Below are 25,833 nucleotides of genomic sequence, written 5' to 3' on the forward strand. Positions count from 1 at the left end.
TCAGTTCTTGCTGTTCCAGAGCAGACGAACACCCCTCATCTTGTTCTCCTCCTTGACCCACGGATAATGCAAAATATTCAGGTTACTTTTCTTTTCCACCTCTTGCAGTAGCTTCTGTGACTCTTCAGAAAGTGCAGATTTGTCCAATCTGAAGGGAGGAAGAAAGCAGTTGATTTTTTACATTTACTAATCATGTGTGCTTATACAGGCACATGCTACAGGGCACGTGTGACGGTCAGAGGACAGTTCATGCGATTCCATCGTCCCCCTGCTACTATGTGGGTCCCGAGTGATCAGGCTCGGCAGCAAGTTCCTTCACCCACTGAGCCATCCACCAACCCAAGTTTGGTTGGCAATAACTTGCCTCTCCTTTACCCCCATGATGCCCTCTCTGTTACCCTAGGAGTGAAGGAAGGAAGACACCACATGTGAGAAGGTCTGATTTTTTCCTGCAGAGTAGGGGCCCTCTAGTCTATGTAGATACAAACGTCTGTATAAAAGATCTATCTAGATGTCAAGAATAAAGTTACAAACCACTGAAGCAAAAATGACTGTTTTCACCCGTTCATTGTTTAAATGCCTAACCATGATCATTATTATTCCTTATTCCTGTGTTATTACTTTAGTGTTGACTTTTCTCAGATTGTGAACACTAGTATAGTTAATGTCATTGTCACCAATCTCACACCATCTATGTTAAGTCTTTTGAGTCTCTACTCACTTTCTCTGAGACACAGTTTATCCTACACCTTAGCTCACCCATGAATACAGCTGATGCTCAGCTATTCCCTCTGCCTGCTTCCCCCACGCCGTCATCACTAAGTTTACCTAAAAAATAATTATCAAATGCTTATTATCTTTACACTATATTTCAAAATCCATTAGTTTATTCTTTGAGAATTTCACATGGATACAGTGGATTTTGAACATATCCTTTCCCCATTCCCCTCTCTGACCCATCTACATTCCTTCCCACACTTCGTGTCCTTTTCTTCCCCAATAGCTCACAGACTCTCAGTTGTGATGCCCACACATGCGTGGAGGGAGGTGCATGCATGTGGCATATGCATCCTACCAGGGGCCACATCCCTGAAGAACACGACTCTCCCTTCTCTGAGACCACCAAATGTCTCTAGCTCCCCATCTAGGGGTCCGGGTAGACCCCCTCCACCACCCTTGCTGGAATGTTGACCTGCCTGAACTTGAGCATGGGTCATGCAGACAGTCATGGCTATTGTCAGTTCCTGGGTGTATCTGCCTTGTCAAGTCTAGAAGAGGCTGTTTTGTAGAAGTCCTCCTGACTCTTACAATCTCCCTACCCCCTCTTCCTCGATGTGCCCTGACCCTAGGATGTAAGGGGTCAGCCCCTTTAAAAAAGTAATGTCTTAAGCAGTCAGCACTCAATATGGTTAATTATTTTTCTGCAAAAAGTTCCCTTAGGTTTTGTGCAGTAGTTATCCCCAAATTTCACAAATTAAGATTGAAACAGAGTTCCTCAGAAGTACAGCTGGCTTCCTCAATTTTCTTCCCATTCTGTCTGCTTTTGTCTTCCCTGGTATTTCATAACCACAAGTCATGTGACCTGTAACTACAAAGAGTTAGTACAGAGAAATGCCAGGCTCATTCAGCTCTGCTGCTCACTTCATCCCCTGCCTCTCCAGCCTCCCCTTCAGGCAATGCCGCCCCAAGCGCAGCATTCTTACCCCGATTTTCCTCTCTGCCCACACCCCAGGCTCCCCACATCTCATCCTTGCTTGAGCATCACTCTCTGTAGCCCCAGGACAGGATCCAAGTCAGTGGGGCAGAGGTGGAAACCATTTTCCTCACAGGATGCTCCTCCACCCTCTTCCCAGCACTCATATCATCAACCTGCTCACGCAGAGTAAGTTCTCAGCAGAACTTTGATGTAGAAGTCTGTACAGCAGTGTCAGACCCCTCCCAACGCTAGCCTGGGATGAACATTCATGGGTAGACACTGGATGTGGGAGGCGGTGTTCGTAACCACCTCTGTTGTGTGATTGGAAGACATGAGAATGACCAGCCATGCTGTGCCCAGTGGTAGCCTGCTGCCATGGCAGTTATAGGAGTAGCTGATCACTTTTGATTGGATTATGACGCCTGCTCCATGGGGAGATTTAATGATTGCTGCTGTAAACACTGTCAACATCCCATGGCTTAGGGCATCACAGGCCCCAGAGGGAAACCTACTGCAGTTCCCTTAAAAGGGCCTGTGTGTCAAGCTGCCTTCTAAATACATTTGTGCCCATAGATTTGTACTTCTCACAACTGTGGTCTAAGAACTTTTCAGTTCAGGGATCACAACTTGTCGAAAGTGCTGAGAGCAAGTGATTGTGACTGCTGAGCTGTAGATGCGTCCTTGGTGAACCTGCCCTGCCAGGCACAGGGATTGTCATGACAGAAGGGGCAGATGGACTGTGAGAGCCGGGAGGTGGAGAAGCACTATGGGATTCTCTCTTTAGACATGACATGCGTGTTTATGCATCAGCTCGCAGTTGATGCTGAGGTTGCTGGCACAAGACCTGCATTCAAAATTCCAACATGGGAATGAACCCCACCCCTAGCCCAGGAACTATTGGTAGCTGATTGGTGTTCTGTGAGAATGACTTCTAAGATTGGCGTGTTGGGTGGTTTCCCATGCCCCAGTGGATGATCCCATATCCATAAGCACAGTCAACAGGACTTAGAGTCAGGGGTTATTAATTGGGATTGGAGGGTCTCTGGGATGTTGAAGGTTAGTAGTAGGGGTAGAATATTATCAAAACATGTTTTATATATGTGTGAAAATTTGAAAGAATAAATAAAAATTATTAAGATTAACATGGGTTGGAGAGTTGGCTCAGCGGTTAAGAGCACTGGATGCTCTTCTAGGTGTGATAGGGTTCTATTCCCAACACTCTCAAGGTGGCTCACAACTTCTGTAACTCTGTCTCAAGGGATCTGATGCCCTCTTCTTGCCTTTCCAGGCAGCAGGCAGGCATGTGGTACACAGAGTTACATGGCAGAGAAAACACTTGTACATAAAAATGTTTTAAAAATAAATTTGGTATTGAATACCTTGAGAAACCATTTAAATGGCATATACAAAGTATACTACATATTCAAACTCATATTTGTCAGTTTTATTATCACTTTTTGTTTTTTAAGATGTTATATGATACCCACATGTAACATTTGCTTACAATGTGTGTATGTGTGTACATTATAGACTAGGGCCCATAAACAAGTGAGAATATGTGGTTTTTATTTCTGCAATTAGGTCACCCTATTTGCTACCCTTCTAAGAACACTCCTTTTCTATAAATATTTTGATTTCGTCATTCTTTAGAGCTGAATGATAATTTTACGAAATAAGCCAGCAATACCACTGTCGGGCATATACCCAAAACATGCTCAATCACACTACAAGAACATTTGTACAACTATGTTCATAGCAGCATTATTTGTAATTACCAGAACCTGGACACAACCTAGATGTCCCTCAACTGAAGAATGGATAAAGAAAATGTGGCACATTTACACATTGGAGTACTACTCAGTGATAAAAAACAATGACATCTTGAAATCTAAATGAAAATGGATGGAACTTGAAAAAACCATCCTGAGTGAGGTAACCCAGACTCAGAAAGATGAACATGATGTGTACTCACTCATAACTGGATACTAGCTGTAAAGCAAAGGATATTGAGCCTATATTTCACGATCCTAGAGAAGCTAAGTAATAAGGTGAGCCCTAAGAAAAAACATAAATAGATCTACCTGGAAAGAGAAAATTGACAAGATTGCCTGACAAAATTGGGAGCATGGGGGTGGGGAAGAAGGGAGGGCGGAAGGGGCAGAAGTGGGAGAAGAGGAGCTGGGAGGAGAACATGTGGGGACAGGATAGTCAAGATGGGGGAAGGACAGAGATGAGAGCAAGGAAAGAGATACTTTGATTGAGGGAGCCATTATGATGCTAGCAAGAAATCTGGCTCTAGAGAAATTTCCAGGGATCCTCAAGGATGACCCCAGCTAAGATGCTAAGCAATAGAGGAAAGGGGGCCCTTACTGGCCTTGCCCTGTAGTCACATTGATGAATATCTTAAATGTCACCATAGAACCTTCATCCAGCAACTGATGGAAACAGAGGCAGAGACCTGCAGCAGAGCACTGGGCTAAGCTCCCAAAGTCCAGTAGAAGAGTGGGAGGAGTGAGAATATGAGCAAAGAGGTCAAGACCATGATGGGTTCACCCACTGAAACAGTCTACCTGAGCTAAGGGAGCTCACCAACTCCAGGTATATTGGGAAGGAATCAGCATAGGTCCAAACTAGTCACTCTGAATGTGGATGACAGCTGTATGACTGGGCAGACTGTGGGGCACTGGCAGTGCCACCAGGATTTTCCCCTATTGCTTGTAGTGATTTTAAAGAACCTATTCTCTTTGGATGGATACCTTGTTCAGCCTAGATATAGTAGGGAGGGCCTTGGAGCTTCCCTAAAGCAATGTGCCTTACTCTCTCTGAGGACTGGAGGGGTGGTGGGTTGGACAGGTGGAGGGGATGGGAGGAGGGGAAGGAGTGGTAATTAGGATTGGTATGCCAAGTGAAAAAAGATAGCTTGTTTCCTTTTTAAAAATAAAAGAAATAATAATAGTACATTTTTAAAAAATTAAAAAAACAAATAAGCCAAGTTTTTTTTTTTAAAGAGGATGTTTGATATTTGGAGTAATCGTCACCAGAGGGTGGTACCTATGAATGGCTAGAGATCAAGGATGGCCCTCAGTGTCCTCAAGGATAAAGGTTTCCCACACAACTCCCCAGTACCCTGTCACCAGGGCTCAGCTTGAGCCAACTGCTGCAGAAGAGCTGTTCCAGAGTCACTCCTGACCCCGGGACACAGCGAGCACTCACCCCAGCACCTTCACACTGCAGCCTCTGCAAGCCAAAGCCTCACACAGCAGCCTCACCCCATAGTGGTCCAAGGTGACCCAGTCGAGGCTCAGCCTGGTCAGTGTTCTGCATGTGCTGACAGCGGAGGCGAGGCCTGCCCAGCAGAAAATGGTGAGCTCACACATGTCTAACCTGTGACAGGGAAACACCAGAAAAAGGATGCAGAATTTGGTGTCAGTTTTAGGCTTCTGAGCAAAGACTTAACCAGGCCCAAATGTCCACAGTGAGCAAAAACACTAAGGAAATCTAGTTTTTTTTTTTCGAGACAGGTTTTCTCTGCAGCTTTGGAGCCTGTCTTGACTAGGCTGGCCTTGAACTCACAGAGATCTTCCTGCCTCTGCCTCCTGAGTACTGGGATCTGTACCACCACCTCCCAGCCAGAGCAGTACTTTTTATTTGAGAATCATACATGTATACAATGTGTCTTGATCACATCTGTCTACTACCCACACTTCCGACTCCTCCCAGACCTCCCTCTCAACAGCCTTCCCAACGTGATACCTTTTTAAACCTTCTAAGTCAATGGTTTTCAACCTGGCAGGGGGTCATGACCCCAATGAGAGGGGTGGAATGACCTTGTCAAGGAGGTCACATCTCAGATATTCTGCAGTCAGTATTTACATACAGTTCATAACAGCAGCACTATTACAGTTATGAAGTAGCAATGGAAATAATTTAATGGTTGGCATCACCACACAGAACGTGAGGAACTGTATTAAAGGTCACAGCATTAGGAAGGCTGAGAGCCACTGCACTAACTCAATTAGCATTGCCTTAGGTGCTTGGGATTAGGACAATCCCCTGCAGCACAGGTGGCCAGGGCTCCTTCTCTGAAGACTGGCTCTCCTCCCATCAGCTGCCATCAGCTGCCAATAGCTCCTCAGCTGGGCTGGGGCTTCTTGAGGGCCTCCACCATCCACTGTGGAGTGCTGACTACTTGACTCATGCCAGGTATTGTAAACTGGTGAAGAGCCCATGGCTGGGCAAGCTGTAGGCCCTAAGGGAGAACCCGTTACTATTGCTTTGCTAAGGGGACATAACATAAAACCACCTTCTCAATCTTCCTAGTGTTGCGACTCTTTAATACAGTACCTCGTGTTGTGGGGACCCCACACTACAAAAGATTTTTATTGTTACTTTGTAACTGTAATTTTGATACTGTTATGATTCATAACGTAAATATCTGTGTTTTCTGATGGTCTTAGGTGACCCCTGTGAAAGGGTCATTTAATTCTCAAAGGGGTCGGACCCACAGGTTGAGAACCATTGTTCTAACCACTTAGTGTTATTTCTGTGTTAGGTCAGCTCTCAAGCCTCATGGGAGAAGCAACTTTTGCAATGGCCTGGTTAATAGAGAGACGCACAGCTGGTCTGCATTCTGAGACTGAGGACAGAGGACTCGGTCTCAAATGGATCATCTGTGTCACCCCTTCCCCAGGCTCAGGGAACATCATAGAAGAGGACCCAGAGGCCAGAAGACCAGATGCTGTGGTGGGCAACTATGACAAAGGCGTGGTGCTCAACCCCCAGCAGATGCTGTTGTTCGTACATGACCTGGGTGTTAACGTTTTCCTCAACCCTTGAGACTATGCTAGGTGGAATTCTTCTTAACCCTATTGTCTTAGGATTTCGGTTGCTGTGAAAAGGCACCATGACCACAGCACCTCTTAAAGGAAATATTTAATTGTGGTGGCTCTTTTCCAGTTCATTGTCATCACGGTGGGACATAGTGGCATGAAGGCAGATATGGTCCCGGAGAAGGAGCAGAGGCTTCTAACATCCTGAGCTGCATGCATCAGAAGGCAGTTCTGACTCACTGGGTGTGGCTTGAGCATACAGGAGGCCTCAAAGCCCGCCCCACAGTGACACTTCCCCCAACAAGACACACCTGCTGCAATAAGGCCACCCCTCCTAAGAGTGCAGCTCCCTTTGGGGGCCATTTTCTTATAAACTACCACACCTATTAACCCTCCAGATTTTCCTCACTCAGTTGGGAGCCACCCCCCATGGGAGTCAGGAGACTCACCCGAGACTCTGCAGTTTACAAGCCGGATTCCTCAGCGCTTTACACAACCGCAGGATGCCGCTGTCTTGTATGTTATTGTTGCCCAGTTTCAGGGTCTTTAGATTTTTATTGCAAGTAAGGACAGTGGAGATCTGCTCACAGCAGTCTGATGTGAGACAGCAACCAGACAACCTGGGGAAAACACACGCAAACACACTGACTTCTGAGGCCCGATGCGTTTGTTTTGATCTGTTATTTATCTTATATTTTGGAACTTTATATGAGCTCGGTATATACATCCCTCCAAACCTACCTCCAATTCCTTCCAGATCCCAAATTATTCTCTTTATTGTTGATACGTGTGTACACATATGGATATATGTGAATATATATTCATGCCTGCACACCTGCACATGCATAAGTAACCTATTAAGCCCATTTAGTTTAGCTTGTTTGTGCACAACTCTAGGGGTTTGTATGACCCAGTAGAGCTTGTTCCTGGAGGAGACCATTCTCCCCCTCAGCAGGCATTCATTGACTGCTTTTTCTTTTTGAAACAGGGTCTCATGTATCTAGTGTGGCTTCAGACTCGTTACTTAGCTGAGACTGACCTTGAACTTCTGAACCTCCTACCTCTACCTCCCAGTGCTGAGATCTCAGGTATGTAGTTATCACACCTGTTTTTTTCAAAGCTCAGCTGGAGAATCAAACCCAGGGCTCTGTGTATGGTCAGTAGGCATCTCACCAACTGAGCTACATCCCTAGGCCATGAGATCCAATCTTAGCAGCATAGCATATTTCTATTTGTAGGAACCGGAAATGCCCAAGCAGTACTGAAATGCTGGCGTTGCTTCTCCATCTGGGCTACACTGCTCCCTGTGGCCCACTGCAATTCTTCTGCCTTCCTCTCTTCATCCGGTGTCACTACTCTCGTCCTCCCTGGCTCAAATAGAGATACCCTGAAAATCAGTGGGGCTACCTGGTCGCCGATCTCAGATTTCTGTGCAGATGTCATCCTGAGGTGAACTTCTGCCAGTATTTAATATAACGCAACCTCAAACCCTTCTCAAGCCTCAAGCTCATGGTTTCCCATGGCGCTTTCAATATGGTTAAGAGAGAGGTTGGGGAGAGAAAGAAGATAAAGGGTATAAGACAGGTGAAGAATGGAGAATACGAGATGATGAGTGCGTAGTTGGTAAATAGAGACATTAGGCAGATGTTAGATGCACAGTGAACATAAAATAATTAGTAGATAATATACAGATTGATAATGAATAGGTGATATGTAGATGGTTATAGAAGAGAAGAGATGGATGATATGGAAGTAAAGACAATAAATTTTTACATGGGAGACAGGGAGAGCTGTTATACTCATAGATGGCATATGTATGTCGATGTGATAGGGGAGAGATATGCAAATAGAGGCATAAACACCCACGCATAGATTCATGATTGAAGGAGGTATGTAAACATGTGGGTTTAAGCAGCTCTGATATGTGTGTGCAGTAATGGCTCTCAAGCACGGATGAATTTTTACCGTCCAGGGCATGCCCACAGCATCTAGAGATATTTGGATTGCCGCACTACGACAGAGGATGCTACTGTCATCTAAGATGTAGACATATTGACACAGCCCTCCTCACATTACAGGACAGCCACAGCAAAAAGAGCAATGGTGCAAAAATCTAGAACCTGTGACATTTGCACACAGACACAGCACCTTTGAGCCTCGCGTGCAAACATATCCATCACCTCCATTCTAGCTGAGGAGGTGCTCTACTTAACCTGTTTTTGAAAATTTTTATTTATGTGCATTGGTGTTTTGTCTGCAATCATGCCTGTGTGAGGGTGTCGGAATCCCTGGACCTGTAGTCACAGACGATTGTGAGCTGCCATATAGGTGCTGGGCATCGAAGCCGGGTTTCCTGATGGAATGGGTGAGGCAGATTCTGTGCCTTCTTTTATCAGCAGTAATCTACTCATGGGAACTCACCCTCACGACCCAATCTTAAGACAGTCATCACGGATGGCAGGCTTCACCACAGACTCTGAGGGGACACTGACATCCAGACAATTCTACCCTCCCACTTCCTTCTGAATGCTAACATCTGATACCGCATCCCCAGGGATGGATGAGAACACAGCCCTACCATAACTCCTGAAGGGGGCACTTTGGGTCTTTCAAAGCTTCACACAGAATGTTTGCCCCCAAATCTTCTAGGACATTTGACTCCAGGTCAAGCAGAGAGAGGTGTTTGTTGCGCAAAAGGGCTTCCTTGAGATGGCCACAGACAATGAGGGTGAGAGAGCAATATGACAACCTGTGAAGAGAATCACACAGTGCAGGTTACTCACTGTCACAGCATAGATCTCTGCAAAGGCTTCTGTGTTCTCCCTACACTGAATTTCCACTTTGCATGAAAACGTGTTGAAACGGGCCGCTAATATGGCTCTGCAGGTAAAGGACCTTGCCACCAAGCCTGAGGACCCGAGTTCAGTCCCACGCAATGGAACGAAATACCAACTCCCAAGAATCATCTTCTGTCCTCCATGTGTGTGCTAGTACACATATGCATGCATGCACATACACACACAAGATGAAAACATTTTCAAATAAAAGTTTTGAACACCTGAGCTTGTAGATCACCACAGATGTTTCCAAAATTGACTAATTCATCAACTTATTTGCAAGACAATCAATACTTCCACCTATACCAGAAATTCACCATGTTGCAGAACCCTGCCCTCATTTTTGTTGTTCTTGTGAGTGTGTGTACGTCTCTCTGCAGGTGCGTGTGGAGGTCAGAGGACAAGCTCAGATGTCACACGCTGAACACCACCACCCGCCCTCTTTGAGACAGGGTTTCTCACTGGCCTGGGGCTCATTCATGAGACTGGGCTGGTTGTCCAGTGAGCCCCAGGGTTCCTGCCGTCCCCACCTCTGCACTGTGTCACTCCTGGGGTCCTGGGGGTCAAACTCGGGTCATCATGCTAGGGTGCAAGTGTCTGACCTCCTTTGCTGTTACTCCACCCGGTCCTGCTACTTTATTTTACAGATTCTTACTAATGCTGTCACATGTGTGGGTGAATGGCTAGTATTTTAAAGACTAGATAATATTTGAAATAACTCATGCTTAATGTAGCTATTTTTATTTACTAGTCATCAAGTGTAATTTAACTCAATCTACTCTATAGTAACTAGTAGAGAAATAACTGAAAACTTTTGTTTTCTAATGTTAGTTTTTCCTACCTCTTCAGCAACATCCTTCAACTTTTTAAAATCCATTTTTCCTTTTTTTCCTTTTTAAGATTCATTTCAATACTGGACAGTTGGTTCAGCATTTAAGATCAGTTGCTGATCTTGCAGAGGAGCTGGGATTTGGTTCTAAGCATCCACATAACTCCTATATAATGCTCACAATCTCCTGTAACTACAGTTCCAGGGGACTATTCACCTCCTCTGCCTCTGCAGGCTCAGGAACTACCTGAGTACGCAGGTAGGAAAATCCACAAGTGCTCTCATGTATCCAGTTTAGGACAAAACACAAAGGCACGGAGAGCATCATATGAAACTATCCCCAAGCCATGTGACAGATTTCTGTACTGTGCAAATACTTTCATGTTTGGCCTTAAGGAGCGTCACCAAGACTCACAATTTGCAAAAATTCCAAAAGAAATTTAAATGAGACCTGGAACATTTCTGGTCTATTCATGAGCAGCCCATGCAGGAGGCACTTCGTCTGCATGTGTTTCCTGTTCTAAACAGGCGTCTCCTTACTGTCCATATCCAGTGCCCTTACGGTTTTATCTGCATGCTCATGCTGTGAGTCACGCACACACATGCGACTGTGAATACGTGAGCACACAGGACACAGATGGATTGTGTCTGTGTACTCTTTTCTCTTCCTGAACCCAGGTGTCTTTGAGCACATTCCCCATGTTGAGGCCTTTGATGGATGAAACAATAAGTTATCTCTATGACTTCCCTGGGACCACAGTCTGGCAGTGTGCTATGATGAGCAACCAACGTCAACCTCAGAGCAGGAGACAGCCTACAGTGACTTAGGTAAGACGTAGGATGCCCTGCCTTTGAAGGGAATATTTGCTTCTTATTTATAGTCTCCTCTTCCCTACACCCAGTCTCTTTCCAAGTGTATCACCGTATTCCATGGTTATCATAAAAATTAAGCTAAAAATTATATGAGACTGAATTAAGCTAAAAATTATATAAGGAATTTCAGCGCTGGCCTTGTCTAGTCGGAAGTTGGTCTCATAAATCTGTTCTCGTTTGCTCCACTTGCTGACGTGGCAACTTAGGCATGGACATGGCAACTTAGGCATGGACAAGTGACCGAGATCCCGACACATCCCAGGTTCTCCTGCCTCCTTCGTGGTAATTTGATCACCTTTATGATGGTTTTATCTATGTGCAGGGCTTTGCAATATCTCCAGGGCATGCTCCCCCAGACCAACTCACATCAGTTTCTCCAGGACGCAGCTCGGATCTTTCAGGATCTCACACAGTACCATCACTCCTTTGTTCTCCACGTGGTTTTCAACCAATGAGAGATGCTTCAGCTTGCCGAAGTTTAGGGAAGTCACAATTTCAACACAAGCGTTACTTAAGATGCCACACTTCCCCAACCTACATGTGAGATACATGTCACAGGTTAGGAACAACATCTTTAGAAGGCCTATGTAAGACTACTTGTTGTCCAAACAAATGCCCAGCTTCTAATACTGTACATACCAGCTCACATTTACATCACAGACTTCTTTAATTCATGAGTGCAATCATGTGACTATCACTGTGAGTCATGAAGTTCTATTGATTGAGAAAAAAGCCCAAGCCAGTGGTTTTTCAGTCATGGGTACTTTTACTCTCTGGGATCAATATGGAAATGTTTGGTGATGTTATTGATTGTCATAACAACAAACAGAGAGACAGAGTGTTACTGGAATGTAGTGGGGAGAAGCCATATCCTTTAATGCACACATAGACCCCATCACTAAAATATGGTATATAAACCAGCATGTTTGATTACCAGTATCACTGTGACACCTTCACATACCCACACCAGCACCACAGACACCCATACCAACACACACACACACCAACACACACACACCAACACACACACACCAACACACACACACACACACAAACATATACTGTTAACAAGGAGAAAAAGAAATTTATATAATGAAACTCATTTTGTACAATATGTGCTCATACAATGCAAAACTTTCAAAGTTAATCTTTAAATGTGACTTTAGAAACAATTTGAAAGCAGCTCCTGAGTGTAGACAGCACACTGACTTACAGCAGCTCCTCCAGGTTGCATGTTGGCGATTTCAGCCCGGAGCACATTTTCTCAACTGCATTATTGGACAGATTAGTGCCATAGAGGTTCAGGGATGTCAGGTGAGGCAGCTGAAGAACTGTGTGAAATAACGTACCATCCCCAAAGTTAGTCATGAAGGAACACCTGTGGAATAAGGCCAAATTGCACATTATACCAGGGGGTGTGGGTTCATGGCAAAGCAACTTGTACAATCCTCTCCCACACTGTCCCTCACACACCATGGTTGCTTGGGCACCCTGCTTACCCCCAAGTTCTCACTGGTTATCTCCAGATACCAGGCAAACATGGAGGCTCGAGCTATTCATCTCTCTTCCTTTTCTTCTATTTCCCCCCACTCCTGCATAACACCCAGATCATTCTCAGAAGACTCATACTTACCTTCATATTAAATTCTGAATATAGCCTGTCATGGCTAATCAAGGGTTCCAACTCAACACTATCTAGAGAAAGGGAACCTGAATTGAGGAATTGCCTCACCAGATTGCCATGTCTGTGGAGCATTTCTTAATAGGTAATTGGTGGAGAAACCCCACTGTGAGCATCGTTACCCCTGGGCAGGTAGGTCTGATGTGAATAGGAAGAGTGTAGAGCAGCTCGGGGGAGATAAGCCAGGAAGCAGCATTCCTCCATGGTCTCTGCTTCAGTTCCTACCTGCAGGTTCCTGCCCAGACTTCCCTTGGTGATGGATGGTGACCTGGCGGTGGTAAAATGGAATAAACCCTTTCCTCCTCTAGGCTGCTTTTGGTCATGGTATTTATCCCAGCAGCAAAAAGCAAACCAGAATAATTCCTTATGTATAAACAGACGATTGTATTCATTTAATGTTCACTGCTGTGCGTCCCAAGGAAGGGTCCATTTCTCCTTATTTACTAGTATTTTTGTTGTTGATTAATACAGGGTTTCTCTGTGTAACCTTGGATGTCCTGAATCTCACTCTGTAGACCAGGCTGGCCTCAAATTCTGAGATCCGCCTACCCCTGACTCCCAAAGACTGTGTTTGAAGATGTGTACCACCACAGCTCAGGTTAGTAGGAACCAGTGTTTTTTTAATTAATTTATTTATTAAAGATTTCTGCCTCCTCCCGGCCACTGCCTCCCATTTCCCTCCCCCTCCCCCGATAAGGCCCCCCTCCCTCATCAGCCCGAAGAGCAATCAGGGTTCCCTGACCTGTGGAAGTCCAAGGACCACCCACGTCCATCCAGGTCTAGTAAGGTGAGCATCCAAACTGCCTAGGCTCCCCTAAAGCCAGTGCGTGCAGTAGAATCAAAAACCCATTGCCATTGTTCTTGAGTTCTCAGTAGTCCTCATTGTCCACTATGGAACCAGTGTTTTTTAAAGGCATCACTGTCTATAATGGTCATAGACTGGTGTTCAGAGTCAAGAAAATTAAACGTGACTTTTTTTTTTCTTTTTGTATATATTTCTTTTCAAGGTTGGGAAAATGTAGTCAAACTTATGCATGGCCCTGTTTCCTTATAAGAAATAGATGTCAGCATAATGACTAAGAGGTTATCAGTGGGCAGGACAGCTAGCTGAGTGATTAAGACCACACACCGCTCTTGCAGAGCACTGGAGTTCTGTTCCCAGCACCTATGTTGGGCAGCTCACAACTTAGTATAACTCTGACTCCCGAGGTCCAATTCAGATACACACATACACACATACAATCACAGTAATGTTAAAAAGTGGACTTTTAATTAACATTCATACAGTCTCTAGAACACAGTTGATTCTAACTGTCTGTGTACATGCATACATACACACATGCACATATATACTAGATGTACATGCATGCACACATGCACATATATACTAGATATACATGCATGCATACAGGCACATATATACTAGATGTACATGTACACACATGCACACATATACTAGAGGTACATGCACACATACTAGTTGCATAGGCATTTACAAACCATCTGTAAATCACATGTATGTGTGTGACAGAGAACTTCAAATATGTGACTCTTGGTAATACTGTATTTTCTACTTTTTATTTCAGTTCTAAATTTATAAATTAGTATTGTCAAAGCAGAGAGGGAAATTCTTCTATCTATGGAAAGGATGAGTGACTGTCAAACTTACGACAAGCTTTGGAGCTTAAACATGTTCAGAGGTATACAAGGAACTGGAGACAATGATTCACAAAGATGCTGAATTGCAGTTTCATTGAAATTACAGCTGTCCAGATCCAACACTTGTAAGTTCCAGAAAATTCCACATAATGAACGCCAATATTTGTTTGTAATTCTGCAATGAGATAACACATTGTTATTCTCTGGTGGCTAAATGCAATCAAGACACTCCTAAGATGGGAAGATGAGCCCCACCACCTGAGGAGGTACACATGGTACATTGACATTCAGGCATCCCAAGCACTCATACACAGTAATAAAAATAAATAAATTTTTACAAAAAAGAAAAAGGAGCAGATGAGACAGAGAGGAGAGGGTGAGCAATGTGGGGGAGAAAATGCCCTCTTCTGAGCATTGTATAGCCATTGCAGTCTTAATCCTGGTAGAGCTATGGATCCCTCCACTGCCTGCAAAAGACCGGGCCTGTTCCTGTCAATCAACAACTGGGGAGAGGCTTGCACAGTCCCAGCCCTCCCTGCTGGAATATTGACAACTGGTCGGCTCTGGGGGAGGAGCAGTCATCTCCAGTTTTGTACCCACAAGTCAGTCCACTAGGATCTAATGCACAGCTCCAAACCCTTGGACACACTGATGACCCTAGTTAACTTATAGCTGACAAAACAAAAAGACATCAGTGTGACGAAAGAACTTGGAAGGAAGAAGTTGGACCGGGCAGGAGACCCCATTCTCTAGGCCCTCCATAGTGGGGCATAACACCGGGCACCTCCCCCGCCTGCATCAGTTTATCTTGGTCCTGCTGAGAGGACCATGAGAGTGGACCAAGAGAGGAGCTCTAAAGCACAAGCTCTGATGACACAGGCTGGACCAAGAGAGACACAGACAGTGACCGTACAGAGCAGACCAAGAGCAATCCCCAAAGACTCAACAGACGCTGCAAGGATTGGACCAAGGTGCAAAGACACTGCGGGCATCATCTGAAGGAAGAGATGGGAAGAAACCAATATAAGAATTCATCCAACAGCCTAAAAAGCAAACACAGCAACACCAGATTCCTGTGGTCCCAAACAGGAAGACTTGATCATTCTAACCCAGAAGCAACAGAAGAAAATAATTTTAAACATAACTTTATGAAGATGATGGAGACCTTTAAATCAGAAATGAAAAACTCCTGTAAAGAAATGGAGGAAAAGAAATACAAAAAAATTGGAAGAAATTAGTACATCCCTCAAAAAAAACTAAGAAAACCAAGAATAAAACAATCAAACAGTTCAAGATTTGAAGACTGAAATAGAGGCAATTAAAAAAAGACACAAACTGGAAGAATTCTGGATATGGAAAATCTGGGTAAATGAACAGTAACTACAGAGGCAAGTATAACCAACAGAACACAAGAGATGGAAGAGAGAATCTCAGGTGTTGAAGATACTATAGAGGAAATTGATTCATTGGTTAAAGAAAACAGTAAATCTAATAAATTCTTAACACAAAACATCCAGGAAATCTGGGACACCGTGAAAAAAACCAAGCCTAAATATATTTAACAAAATCATAGAAGAAAACTTTCCCAACCTAAAGAAGGATATTCCTATGAAGGTATAAGAAGCTCACAGAACACTAAATATACTGGATCAAAAAATTCTCCTTGCTATATAATAATCAAAACACAAAACATATAGAATAAAGAAAGACTATTAAGAGCTGCTAAGGAAAAAGGTCATGAAAGATATAAAGTTAAACCTATCAGAATTACACCTGACTTCTTAATGGAAACCATGAAGCCAGAAGATACTGGGTAGATGTGCTGCATACAATAAGAGACCATGGATTTAAGGTCAGACTACTATACAAAGCAAAACTTGCAGTCACCATTGATGGAGAAAACAAGATATTTCACGACAAAACCAGTTTTAAACAATACGTATCCAGAAACCCAGCCCTACAGAAAGTACTAGAAGGAAAACACAACCCAAGGATGCTAACTACACCCACAAAAATATAGGAAACAGATAAACTCCCATCAGCAAAACCCAAAAAGGGGAAACACACAATCATTACCACCGAAAAATAACAGGAATTAATAAGCATGGGTCATTAATATCTCTTAATATCAATGGACTCAATTCACCTATAAAAAGACACAGGCTAAGAGAATGGATACAAAAACAGGATCCAGCTTTCTGCTGTATACAAGAAACACACCTCAACCACAAAGACAGACATTACCTCAGAGTAAAGAATTGGGAAAAGGTTTTCCAATCAAATGGACATAAGAAACAAGTGAGTCTAGCTATCCTAAAATCTAACAAAACAGATTCCAAGCTAAAATCAATCAGAAGAGATAGAGAAGGACACTTTATATTCATAAGAGGAACAATCCATCAGGATGAAATTTCAATCCCGAACATCTATGCCCCTAATACAAGACACACACATATATAAAAGAAATATTACTAAAGCTTAAATCACACATCAAACCCCATACATTAATAGCAGAAGACTTCAACACTCCACTCTCACCAATGGACAGGTAAACCAGACAGAAACTTAACAGAGAAGTAAGAGAACTACCAGATGTCATGAATCAAATGGACTTAACAGATATCTATAGAACAGTCCACCCAAACAGGAAAGAATATACCTTCTTCTCTGTACCTCATGGAACCTTCTCTAAACTTGACCACAAACTCGGCAACAAAGCAAACCTCTACAGATACAAGTAAATTGGAGTAACTTCCTTGTGTCTAATCAGATCACCATGGTTTAAAGTTAGAATTTAACAACACTACTCTCAGAAAGCCAACAAACTCATGGATATTGAACAGAACTATTCAACCGCCCCCAGGTCAAGGAAGAAATAAAGAAATTAAAGATTTCCTAGATTTCAGTGAAAATGAAGGCACAACATACCCAAACCTAAGGGACACTATGAAAGCTGTGCTAAGAGGAAAGTTCATAGCACTAAGTGCCCACACAAAGAGAGTGGAGAAAGCTCACACTAGTGACTTAACAGCACACCTAAAAGCTCTAGAACAAAAAGAAGCAGACTCATCCAGGAGAAGTACAAGATAGGAAATAATCAAATTGAGAGCTGAAATCAATAAAATAGAAACAAGGAAAACAATACAAAAAAATCAACGAGACAAAAAGCTGGTTCTTTGAGAAAATCAACAATAGAGACAAATCCTTATCCAAACTAATCAAAAGGTGGATTGAGAACATCCCAATAAACAAAATGAGAAATGAAAAGGGGGACATAACAACAGACAATGAGGAAAATCAGAGAATCAATAGGTTATACAAAACAAACAAACAAACAAAAAAGCCAATACTCCACAAATTGGAAAACGTAAAAGAAATGGACAATTTTCTGGATAGATACCATATTCAAAAATAAATCAAGATCAGGTGAACAATTCAAATAGACCTTCAAACTGTAAGGAAATAGGAGCTGTCATCAAAAACCTCTCAACCAAAAAAGCCCAGGCCTGGATGGTTTTAGTGCAGAATTCAACCAGAATTTCCAAGAATTGCTAATACCTCAAAGTGTTCCACATAATAGAAACAGAAGGGACATTGCCAGATTCTTTTTATGAGGCTACAGCTACCCTGATACCAAAACCACACAGAGACTCAACCAAGAAAAAGAATTATAGATAATGCAAAAATACTCAATATTGGCAAACCGAATCCAAGAACACATAAAAAAAAATCATCCACCATGATCATGTCGGCTTCATCCCAGAGATACAGAGATGGTTCAACTTATAAAAATCATTTTAATCCATCATATAAATAAACTGAAAGAAAAAAAACATATGCTCATCTCATTAGATGGTGAAAAAGTATTTGACAAAATCCAACACCCCTTCATGATAAAGGTCTTGGAGAGATCAGGGATAGAAAAAACATATCTAAACATAATAAAAGCAATATACAGGACACTAAACACACTATGGATGACGGGAAAGAGGCAGACGCTACACAGAAGCTGCTCACATTTCCATCTCACTGGCCTTGTGACAAATTTGCTCTCAGTATAATGAAGGAACTCAAGGACTTGGCTCTGTGGGCCACAGAGCTCCAAACAGCAGTACCAAGACTCAACAGAAAGCCTTCCTGACCATGCCATCTAAACACTCAGGAATAGACATAAAAGAACTTAGAAACTCTGTTCTGGAGAGAAGGACTGGTGGGTAGGAGTGTGGGCTGTACAAACATGAAGACCTGGGTTCAGATCCACAACACCAACATAAGCTGGGCATGGTTGCATGAGGCTGTTGAGAAACAGGAAGATCAGGTGTCTTGGTGGCCAGTTACCCTAGTCAAGATGGTTAGCTTCAAGTTTAGTGAGATATTGTCTCAGGGGATTAAGGTGGGGGACAATGGAGAAAGGCACCCCACATCTTCCTCTGACAGCATTCACACAAACAGACCTTAAACAATGCACTTGACACTGCGGCAAAACTGGAAGAACTGAAGACCAGGTTCAGAGATGTACTCACTTCTTGTGTCGTCTAAAGGTGTCTATGTCACCATCTCCTGGGTTATATGCTTCTGTAAAAACTCTTTCTTGTATATGCAGATGAAGTTTCTTTAGCTTCTGAGATCTCAGCAGACTGTAGGTAGCTACTGTGAGTACATCAACATTACTAATATCAACAGTCATTTCTTCGAATAGACCCATCACTTGTGTTACAAATTCTTCTTCCTTGTTGCCAAATAGGCTCTTGAACAAATTCTGGGCCCTCAGTGTCTTACTGAACTCTTCTTGATTCATGTTTCTAAAGCAGTTGAAGATAACACCTCTAACATCTCTGGATGGTATAAAGCCAAAGTGTGGGTTCAGGATGGCAGCAACTTTTTCAGTGGCAATTCCAAACACAAACATCCCTGTCCGGAGCCATTGGGTTTGGCCATGAGCATAGACTTCTCTTAGGAATTGGAGTAGGCTTCCTATGATGGGGTGAGGTGTGTCTTTGTCTTGTCTGAGGAAATAGAACAGGGCAGCAAAATACGACTGTAGCGTCGGATGGTAAAACATGAAACAGTCACCCCGGTAACTGAGAAAGTTCATTCTCAGCCATGATGTCTCCTCAGGTTCAGTTATCCCATTCCTCCTGAGATCCTCAGACTTAAACACAAATACCTGTTTCCACATTCCCTCTGCAGCCAAGGTACACAGAGTCTTTAGTCGGGCTCTGTTCTGTCTGGATGGATGGTTGTCATACACAGATCTAAAGGAGCTCACCATAAAGCTTGTGTATAAAGCCGAATCTGGCTCATAGACAAGGTTCATTTCCTCTCCCCTGTCACACTGCCCCTTTATGGTCCTACAGAACATCCAGCACATATAAGGATTTCTGCATAAAGAAAGCAATGGTTGCATGGTTTTTAAAAAATTAAAGATTTCTTGGCCTTTCTGGTAACTGCCGAAGAAGGACATATAGTAGAACTTTCTAGACGCCTTGTTGAGTCCTCCCATAGTTATCTCCCTTGGATACTGTAGCAAGGGATAGATTTTGGGTATACTTGGGTTTCCCAATTCAAGCAGCAGAGAAGATTCTGGGAGCATTACTTTCTGTATCAAACTACTCAAGACAATTTGTGTTGGCAGCGTCTTCCTCCAGTCGTCGCACAAGTTTGTCCGGATATCCAAGTCAAATTTCAGGTGGTCAAATCCATCCAAGATAAACAAGATTTTCCTCGGATCGGATAAGACATCATCAGGTGTCTCTGAAGATGCAGACAACTGACTTAAGAGAAGCTGAGCTAAGCTCAACTCTGTGGTGCTGTTAAGTGAGACGAGAGAAAAGAAGAAAACATACTGAAATCTGTTCTTCCATAAGTTTCCTGATGCCCAATCCAACATGGCTTTTCTTAAGAACGTGGTTTTTCCGATTGCTTCAGCACCCAGTATGACTGCAGTGACTGGCTTTAACTGAGGATCAAATACTTCTTGCAACACCTTGAACTGCATGTCTGTGACAACTTCGTATTCTGCATCCAGCACATAAAGGTTGTTTTCGAAGGTCCAGATGTGATGAAATGCAGTCTTCATAATCTCTTTGTATGTCCTTTTATCTGAGTTTGATGAAATCAGAACACAAGACAGTTAGGACTAGGACACTCCTGAGAATGAATCACAGTTTTCTTAAATACACGTCTAGTGAATGATCCCCACACCTGGATGAGTGGTGAGGCCGTGGGTCCTGAGGACAGAAAAGGAGGAGAGCCACCCACCTTTCCCCTGCAAGAAGTTTCCATTTCCCTTCAACTGATACAGGGTTTTCCTCCCCTCCAAAGAGTGGTTAGGTCCCAACCCAGCCCCAACCAACTAGCCCATTCTTTTTACACCAACTCCTCTAGAGAGAGACCTCTATTGCATGCAAGTCTTTCCATGCTTGTGAACATGCATGGAAGAGTTGACTGACTCATGCCTGACTCAAATCCCTGTGATAAAGGGGGGTCTATAAATATTTTAGGGCCAATAGAAGAGAAGGGGGTTCTCCAGAAGGCAGGGCTATCAGCTGTGGTACAGCATGAATTCTGGGTACCTCAATGCAAATTTGCAAAGGGCTTGGTACCTTCCCAGGGCAACGGCCATAAGTATTTCATCTGTTCACAACTTCATGAGTTAGGGCTCAGAATCCTGTGACTCAGCCTAAGGCTTTCATACCCCCAGTAGTCATTACAGGTCAATCTATTTCAAATTCTTCAGTTTTCTGGACATGTTTACAATCTGATGCTTAGTCAAAGCAAGATTTGATTCAGGCAACAAGACAGAGTGAAATGACCTCTGGGGTTTTATGCTTTCACATCTACAGATAACAATCCTGATGGGGTGTCACATTGTTCTGGGTTCAACCACATGTATCTCACAGTTTAAGGTGCATTATTTAATGTATCTAGATCAGCGTCCTAAGCGAAATGGGATTACTAGAATTTCCCTTTCCATTCATGGAGGTAGTTAGCAGGCAGCTGGCAAGTCATCAGTATCACACTTTGATATTTCCCATGAATTTCTGGTACCAGGCTTTCTGAGGGCAAGAGCCTACTGTTGTATCTGAGATTTACTGGGACTTCTATCAGTGACTGGTACATTAGAAATGTTCAATACGTTTAAAACACTTGCTACTCTTCTAGATGACCTGGGTTCAGCTCCAAGCACCTAGACAGTCACTGATAACTTGAGGTTTAGTTCAGTTTCAGGGATTCCTGTTCTATTTTAGCCACAAGGCACTTCATGCATGTATTTCCTATGCATATATGCTAGCAAATACTTACATACATTATATAAAAACTACAAAATTATACATAATTACATATTACATATATATTTAAATAGAGTTTAAAAATTTTTTCAAAAGCCTGGGAAACTTTGTTATTAGATGGAAAGGTTTCATAGGTCAGCAAAGGACGGACACTTAAGTCATCCTAAGAGAATCTACTATCTGGCCAATCTGTTGCAGGCTCTGGGGTTTATGCCGGCCTGCACCTTTCTTGTAATTGAGTTGAACTTGCCATGTATGTAATTCAACTCCTGTAAAAAGGGACCTATGTATAAATATTTAATCAAACGAATGGTTAACAGATGAATATCATTCCATCCTTGTGTATCCAGGCAATCATAAATCTCAACCTGTAGGAACAATTCTAGCTCCATGGCCCAGTGTGGGGAAGTTTTGTTTGTGATATAACAAAGCTTGCCTGAAGATCAGAGTGTGGAGCTAGTCACTAGTTAGTCACAGAGACCAGGCAGTGGTGGCACACATCTTTAATCCCAGTACCTGAGAGACAGAGGCAGACAGATCTCTGTGAGTTCTAGAACACTCTGGTCTACACAAGTTTGAGTCAGTCTCAAACAGAAACAGAACCAAGATGTAGCAGCTCACGCCTTTAATCCCAGCATAGGGAGGTAGAGACAAGAAGCAATATGACTAGATGGAGAGAAGAATGTAAGGTGGGAGGAGTCAGGCGCTCAACCCATTCAGTCTGAGGGTTCAAGGAGACAGTCTTACCCTCTTTGGTCTAAGGATTCTGGTAGAGGCAAAAGGTCTCTCTGGTGCCTGGCTCTTTTACTTCTCTCATCTTTCAACATTTACCCCGATATCTGATTATAGGTTTTATTCAAGAAGACTAATTAAGATTGTACTACAGGCCAGTAAGTGGCTCCCAACCCGAAAGCACTCCTACGGCAGTAGCCTACACAGGACCAAAACTAGAGCTGACGTTAGCTAGAATTTGCCCTGATTTAGTGTAAATTCTCTTTTTGCATTTCTGTTTTTAGACACAGGGTCTTGTGTAGCCCAGAATGCCCACTGACCTCAGCCTAGCCATGTAGTCAAGGCTGACATTACATGCTCACACCCTCCCATTTGCCTCTACCTCTGAAGCTCTAGAAGGGGCTAGAATGCATAGCTGTGCTAGTGGTTTGGGTAAAAATGTTCCCATTGGTTGGTAAACTTGAAGATCTGTTCCCCAATTAATGGTGAGGTTTCGAAAGGATTAGGAGGTGTGGCCTTGCTAGAGAAGGATGTTGCTTGGGGCAGGCACTGAGATTTCATAGCCTCCCCCTGCTTCCAGCTCCCTTGCTCTGCTCCATGCTCGCAGCTGAGACGTGACCTCAGCTTCCTGCTCCTCCCACCATGCCTGAGTGTTTTCATGCCTCTCCCACCACTCTGGAACTTTAAGCTGAGATAAACCTTTTCCAAGAGTCACTTTTGATCATGGTGTTTTATCACAGCAACAGAAATTAACTGATACAATAACCATGACATGCTATTCTCCATGGCTTCCATGCTTGTGAGTACTTGGTCCTTGAAAATTACTGGTGTCTTTATCCCCAAGAGGAAACAGATGTAGTGACATTGATCATCTTGCTGTAGCTTACTAGACAAGTCACATGACTAAGAACCAGCTGAACAAAGCACGTGGTTCCAGATTCACAACCATTTTTGTGGACACTTTTGGCATGTGTTAACTCGTAGTTCTGCCAAAGGATGCATGAAACAGCAAACCCAGTGAATATGGAGACAGCTTATATGCACATGAAAAGGGAGATGAGCTCCTGGTAAAATATTCCCTCTGGAAGGTCTGTGACATGCCCTCCAGCTGGACACGATCTCAGCTTGTATATTTGAGGGCTTCTTCCACAGTCTCAAGAAATTCATAGGAAATAAAGGTAATGTCTCTGGGAAAGAGGACAAAGGCCTCTTCTTAGCACTACATGTCTGGTCAAAAGGATGAGTCAGTGCTATAATGGATAGAACCTCATCTCAGCTGAGTGTGGCACCGTGTACCTGGATCCCTAGAACTCAGGAACTCGAGGCAAGAAGTCATGAGTTCAAGACTAGTCTGGTCTATAGAGTGACTTTTAAGCCAGTCTGGGCTACACAGTGAGACATTTTCCAAGATAGAAAGAACAAACAAGAGAAGGGAGAGACAGAGGAAGCAAGGGAGAGAGAGGAGGAAGGAGAGAGAGTGGGAACAATGCCAAGAGGAAATGCATTGTTTTGTATGCTAATTTTAAAAAAGCAAACAAAAGAACAATTTTCTGGGTCAGCTGAAGAAAACAGGATTAATGTTGGGATCTGCCTTATTTGTTTCAACCCATCCTACATTTTCTTTTATTGGTAATGGTCATGCGCATTAGAAGACCCTCCCCCACTCCAGTTAAAGGATGAAGTATACAATACCCACAGGTTTCTTCAGTGCAACCCTTCCTCAGCACAAGTTTCACATTATGCTTGTTAGCTTGGTGTTTCTGTGGGACTCCTACGAATGGAAGTAGGGGTTCTCTGACTCTTTCACCTGCTCATGAGACCCTTTTCCTCCTACTGGATTTCCTAGTCCAGCTTTAATATGAGGCTTTGTGCCTAGTTTTACTGCACCTCGTTATTCTGTGCTCAGTTGATGTCCCTGCTTTATTTCTGAAGGGAAACAGAAGACAAGTGGATCCGGGAGAGTGGGAGGTGGGGAGGACTGGGAGGAATGGAGGGATGGGAGGTGTTGTAGGAGAGAAGAATAAACTAAAAAATAAAAGCAGCTCCTATGTGACTAACGTTCCCATGTGTCCCTTCTCTCTCCACGCTCGCTTACCTCTCCTCAGTTCCTGAAACTTGGTCCAGAGGTCTCTCCGATTGGCCTGTAGAAATGTTCTTGACATTATGTCCCATACCTGTCCTGGATAATGTGAGTTCAACAGCGTTATCAGGTCTGTTCTCGAAGCTAGCTTAATTTTTGCCCAGAGCACCGGATTGACTTGCAATTCTGGTTCTTTGATGAGCAGAATTTTGAAGTTTAGGAACTTTGCATCACTGAGCTCTTTTAGGCAGTGAGCCACACCCAAACCAGATGGTTCTGCCATCTTGGATGCTGAGCTCAGTCTTCAGAGGTTAATAAATCTTCAAAATGAAGAAATAAGTGACACCTGGACAAGAATGACATGGGAGATCTCAATTTGAAAAGTCTCAAAATTATTGATATCATGCATCCCTTCCTTCAGGTGTATGTGGCTCATCCTTCAACCTTTCCCTTCCATGCCTGTGAATCCAGAGATAAAATAAACCCTGTGCCAAGTTCGCTATTAAAGAGAATGATAATCAACTGGAAACTATCAACAATGCAACCAAGTTAACAATGGAACCAAAGAAGAAGTGTGGGCACTGCCTTTGTCCCTGCCTCTCTATGCTCTTAGGAACACGTCTCAGAACTGATTATAGAACCCCAGTAGCACTGACTTTGAGAGAAACAATGAATGGGATGTCCTGAAACTGAAAAGATTCAGGAAGGTAAAGGACACGGTCAACAAGACAAAATGACAGCCTACCGAATGGGAAAAGGTCTTCCCTAACCCCACATCAGACAGAGGCCTGATCTCCAAAATATACAAAGAACTCAAGAAATTGGACACCAAAATAACACATAATCCAACAAAAATGGAGTACAGACCTAAAGAGAGAACTCGCAACAGAGGAATCAAAATGGCTAAAAGACACTTAAGTAAATGTTCAACATCCCTGTCATCAGAGACTATGCAAATCAAAACAATTCTGAGATTCCATCTACACCTGTAAGAATGGCCAAGATAAAAAACACTGATGACAACTTATGCTGGAGAGGTTGTGGGGAAAAGGGGACACTTCTGCGTTGCTGGTGGGAATGCAAGCTGGTACAACCCCTTTGGATGTCAGTGTGGTGATTTCTCAGAAAATTAGGAAACAACCGTCCTCAAGACACAGTAATACCACTTTTGGGTATATATTCAAAGGATGCTCAATCGTGCCACAAGGACATGTGCTCAACTATATTCAAAGCAGCTTTGTTTGTCATAGCCAGAACCTGGAAACAACCTAAATCCCCCTCGATCAAATAATGGATAAGGAAAATGTTGTACATTTACACAATGG

General features: G+C 43.2%; 1 protein-coding gene across 3 annotated transcripts; it reads right to left on the reverse strand.

Annotated features, from left to right (window-relative positions):
* Positions 1-24,791, reverse strand: LOC142842202 (NACHT, LRR and PYD domains-containing protein 9B-like). Of its 3 annotated transcripts, none has more exons than XM_075959077.1 (9): positions 24,524-24,791; positions 18,928-20,506; positions 14,415-14,579; positions 12,278-12,442; positions 11,431-11,598; positions 9,104-9,274; positions 6,975-7,145; positions 4,910-5,080; positions 1-148 (listed from the first exon to the last, which is right to left on the reverse strand). In XM_075959077.1, exons 1-9 carry the CDS (start codon positions 24,789-24,791, stop codon positions 1-3), a joined length of 3,006 nt encoding a protein of 1,001 aa, XP_075815192.1. The 3 variants fall into 3 exon arrangements, with proteins under 3 accessions (XP_075815192.1, XP_075815190.1, XP_075815200.1); XM_075959075.1 differs by having other exon boundaries at positions 18,928-20,499; positions 24,514-24,791; XM_075959085.1 differs by lacking the exon at positions 14,415-14,579.
* Positions 24,792-25,833: the final 1,042 nt, after the last annotated feature.

Source organism: Microtus pennsylvanicus, chromosome 1 (assembly GCF_037038515.1).
Source record: "Microtus pennsylvanicus isolate mMicPen1 chromosome 1, mMicPen1.hap1, whole genome shotgun sequence".
NCBI classification, from domain to species: Eukaryota; Metazoa; Chordata; class Mammalia; order Rodentia; family Cricetidae; genus Microtus; species Microtus pennsylvanicus.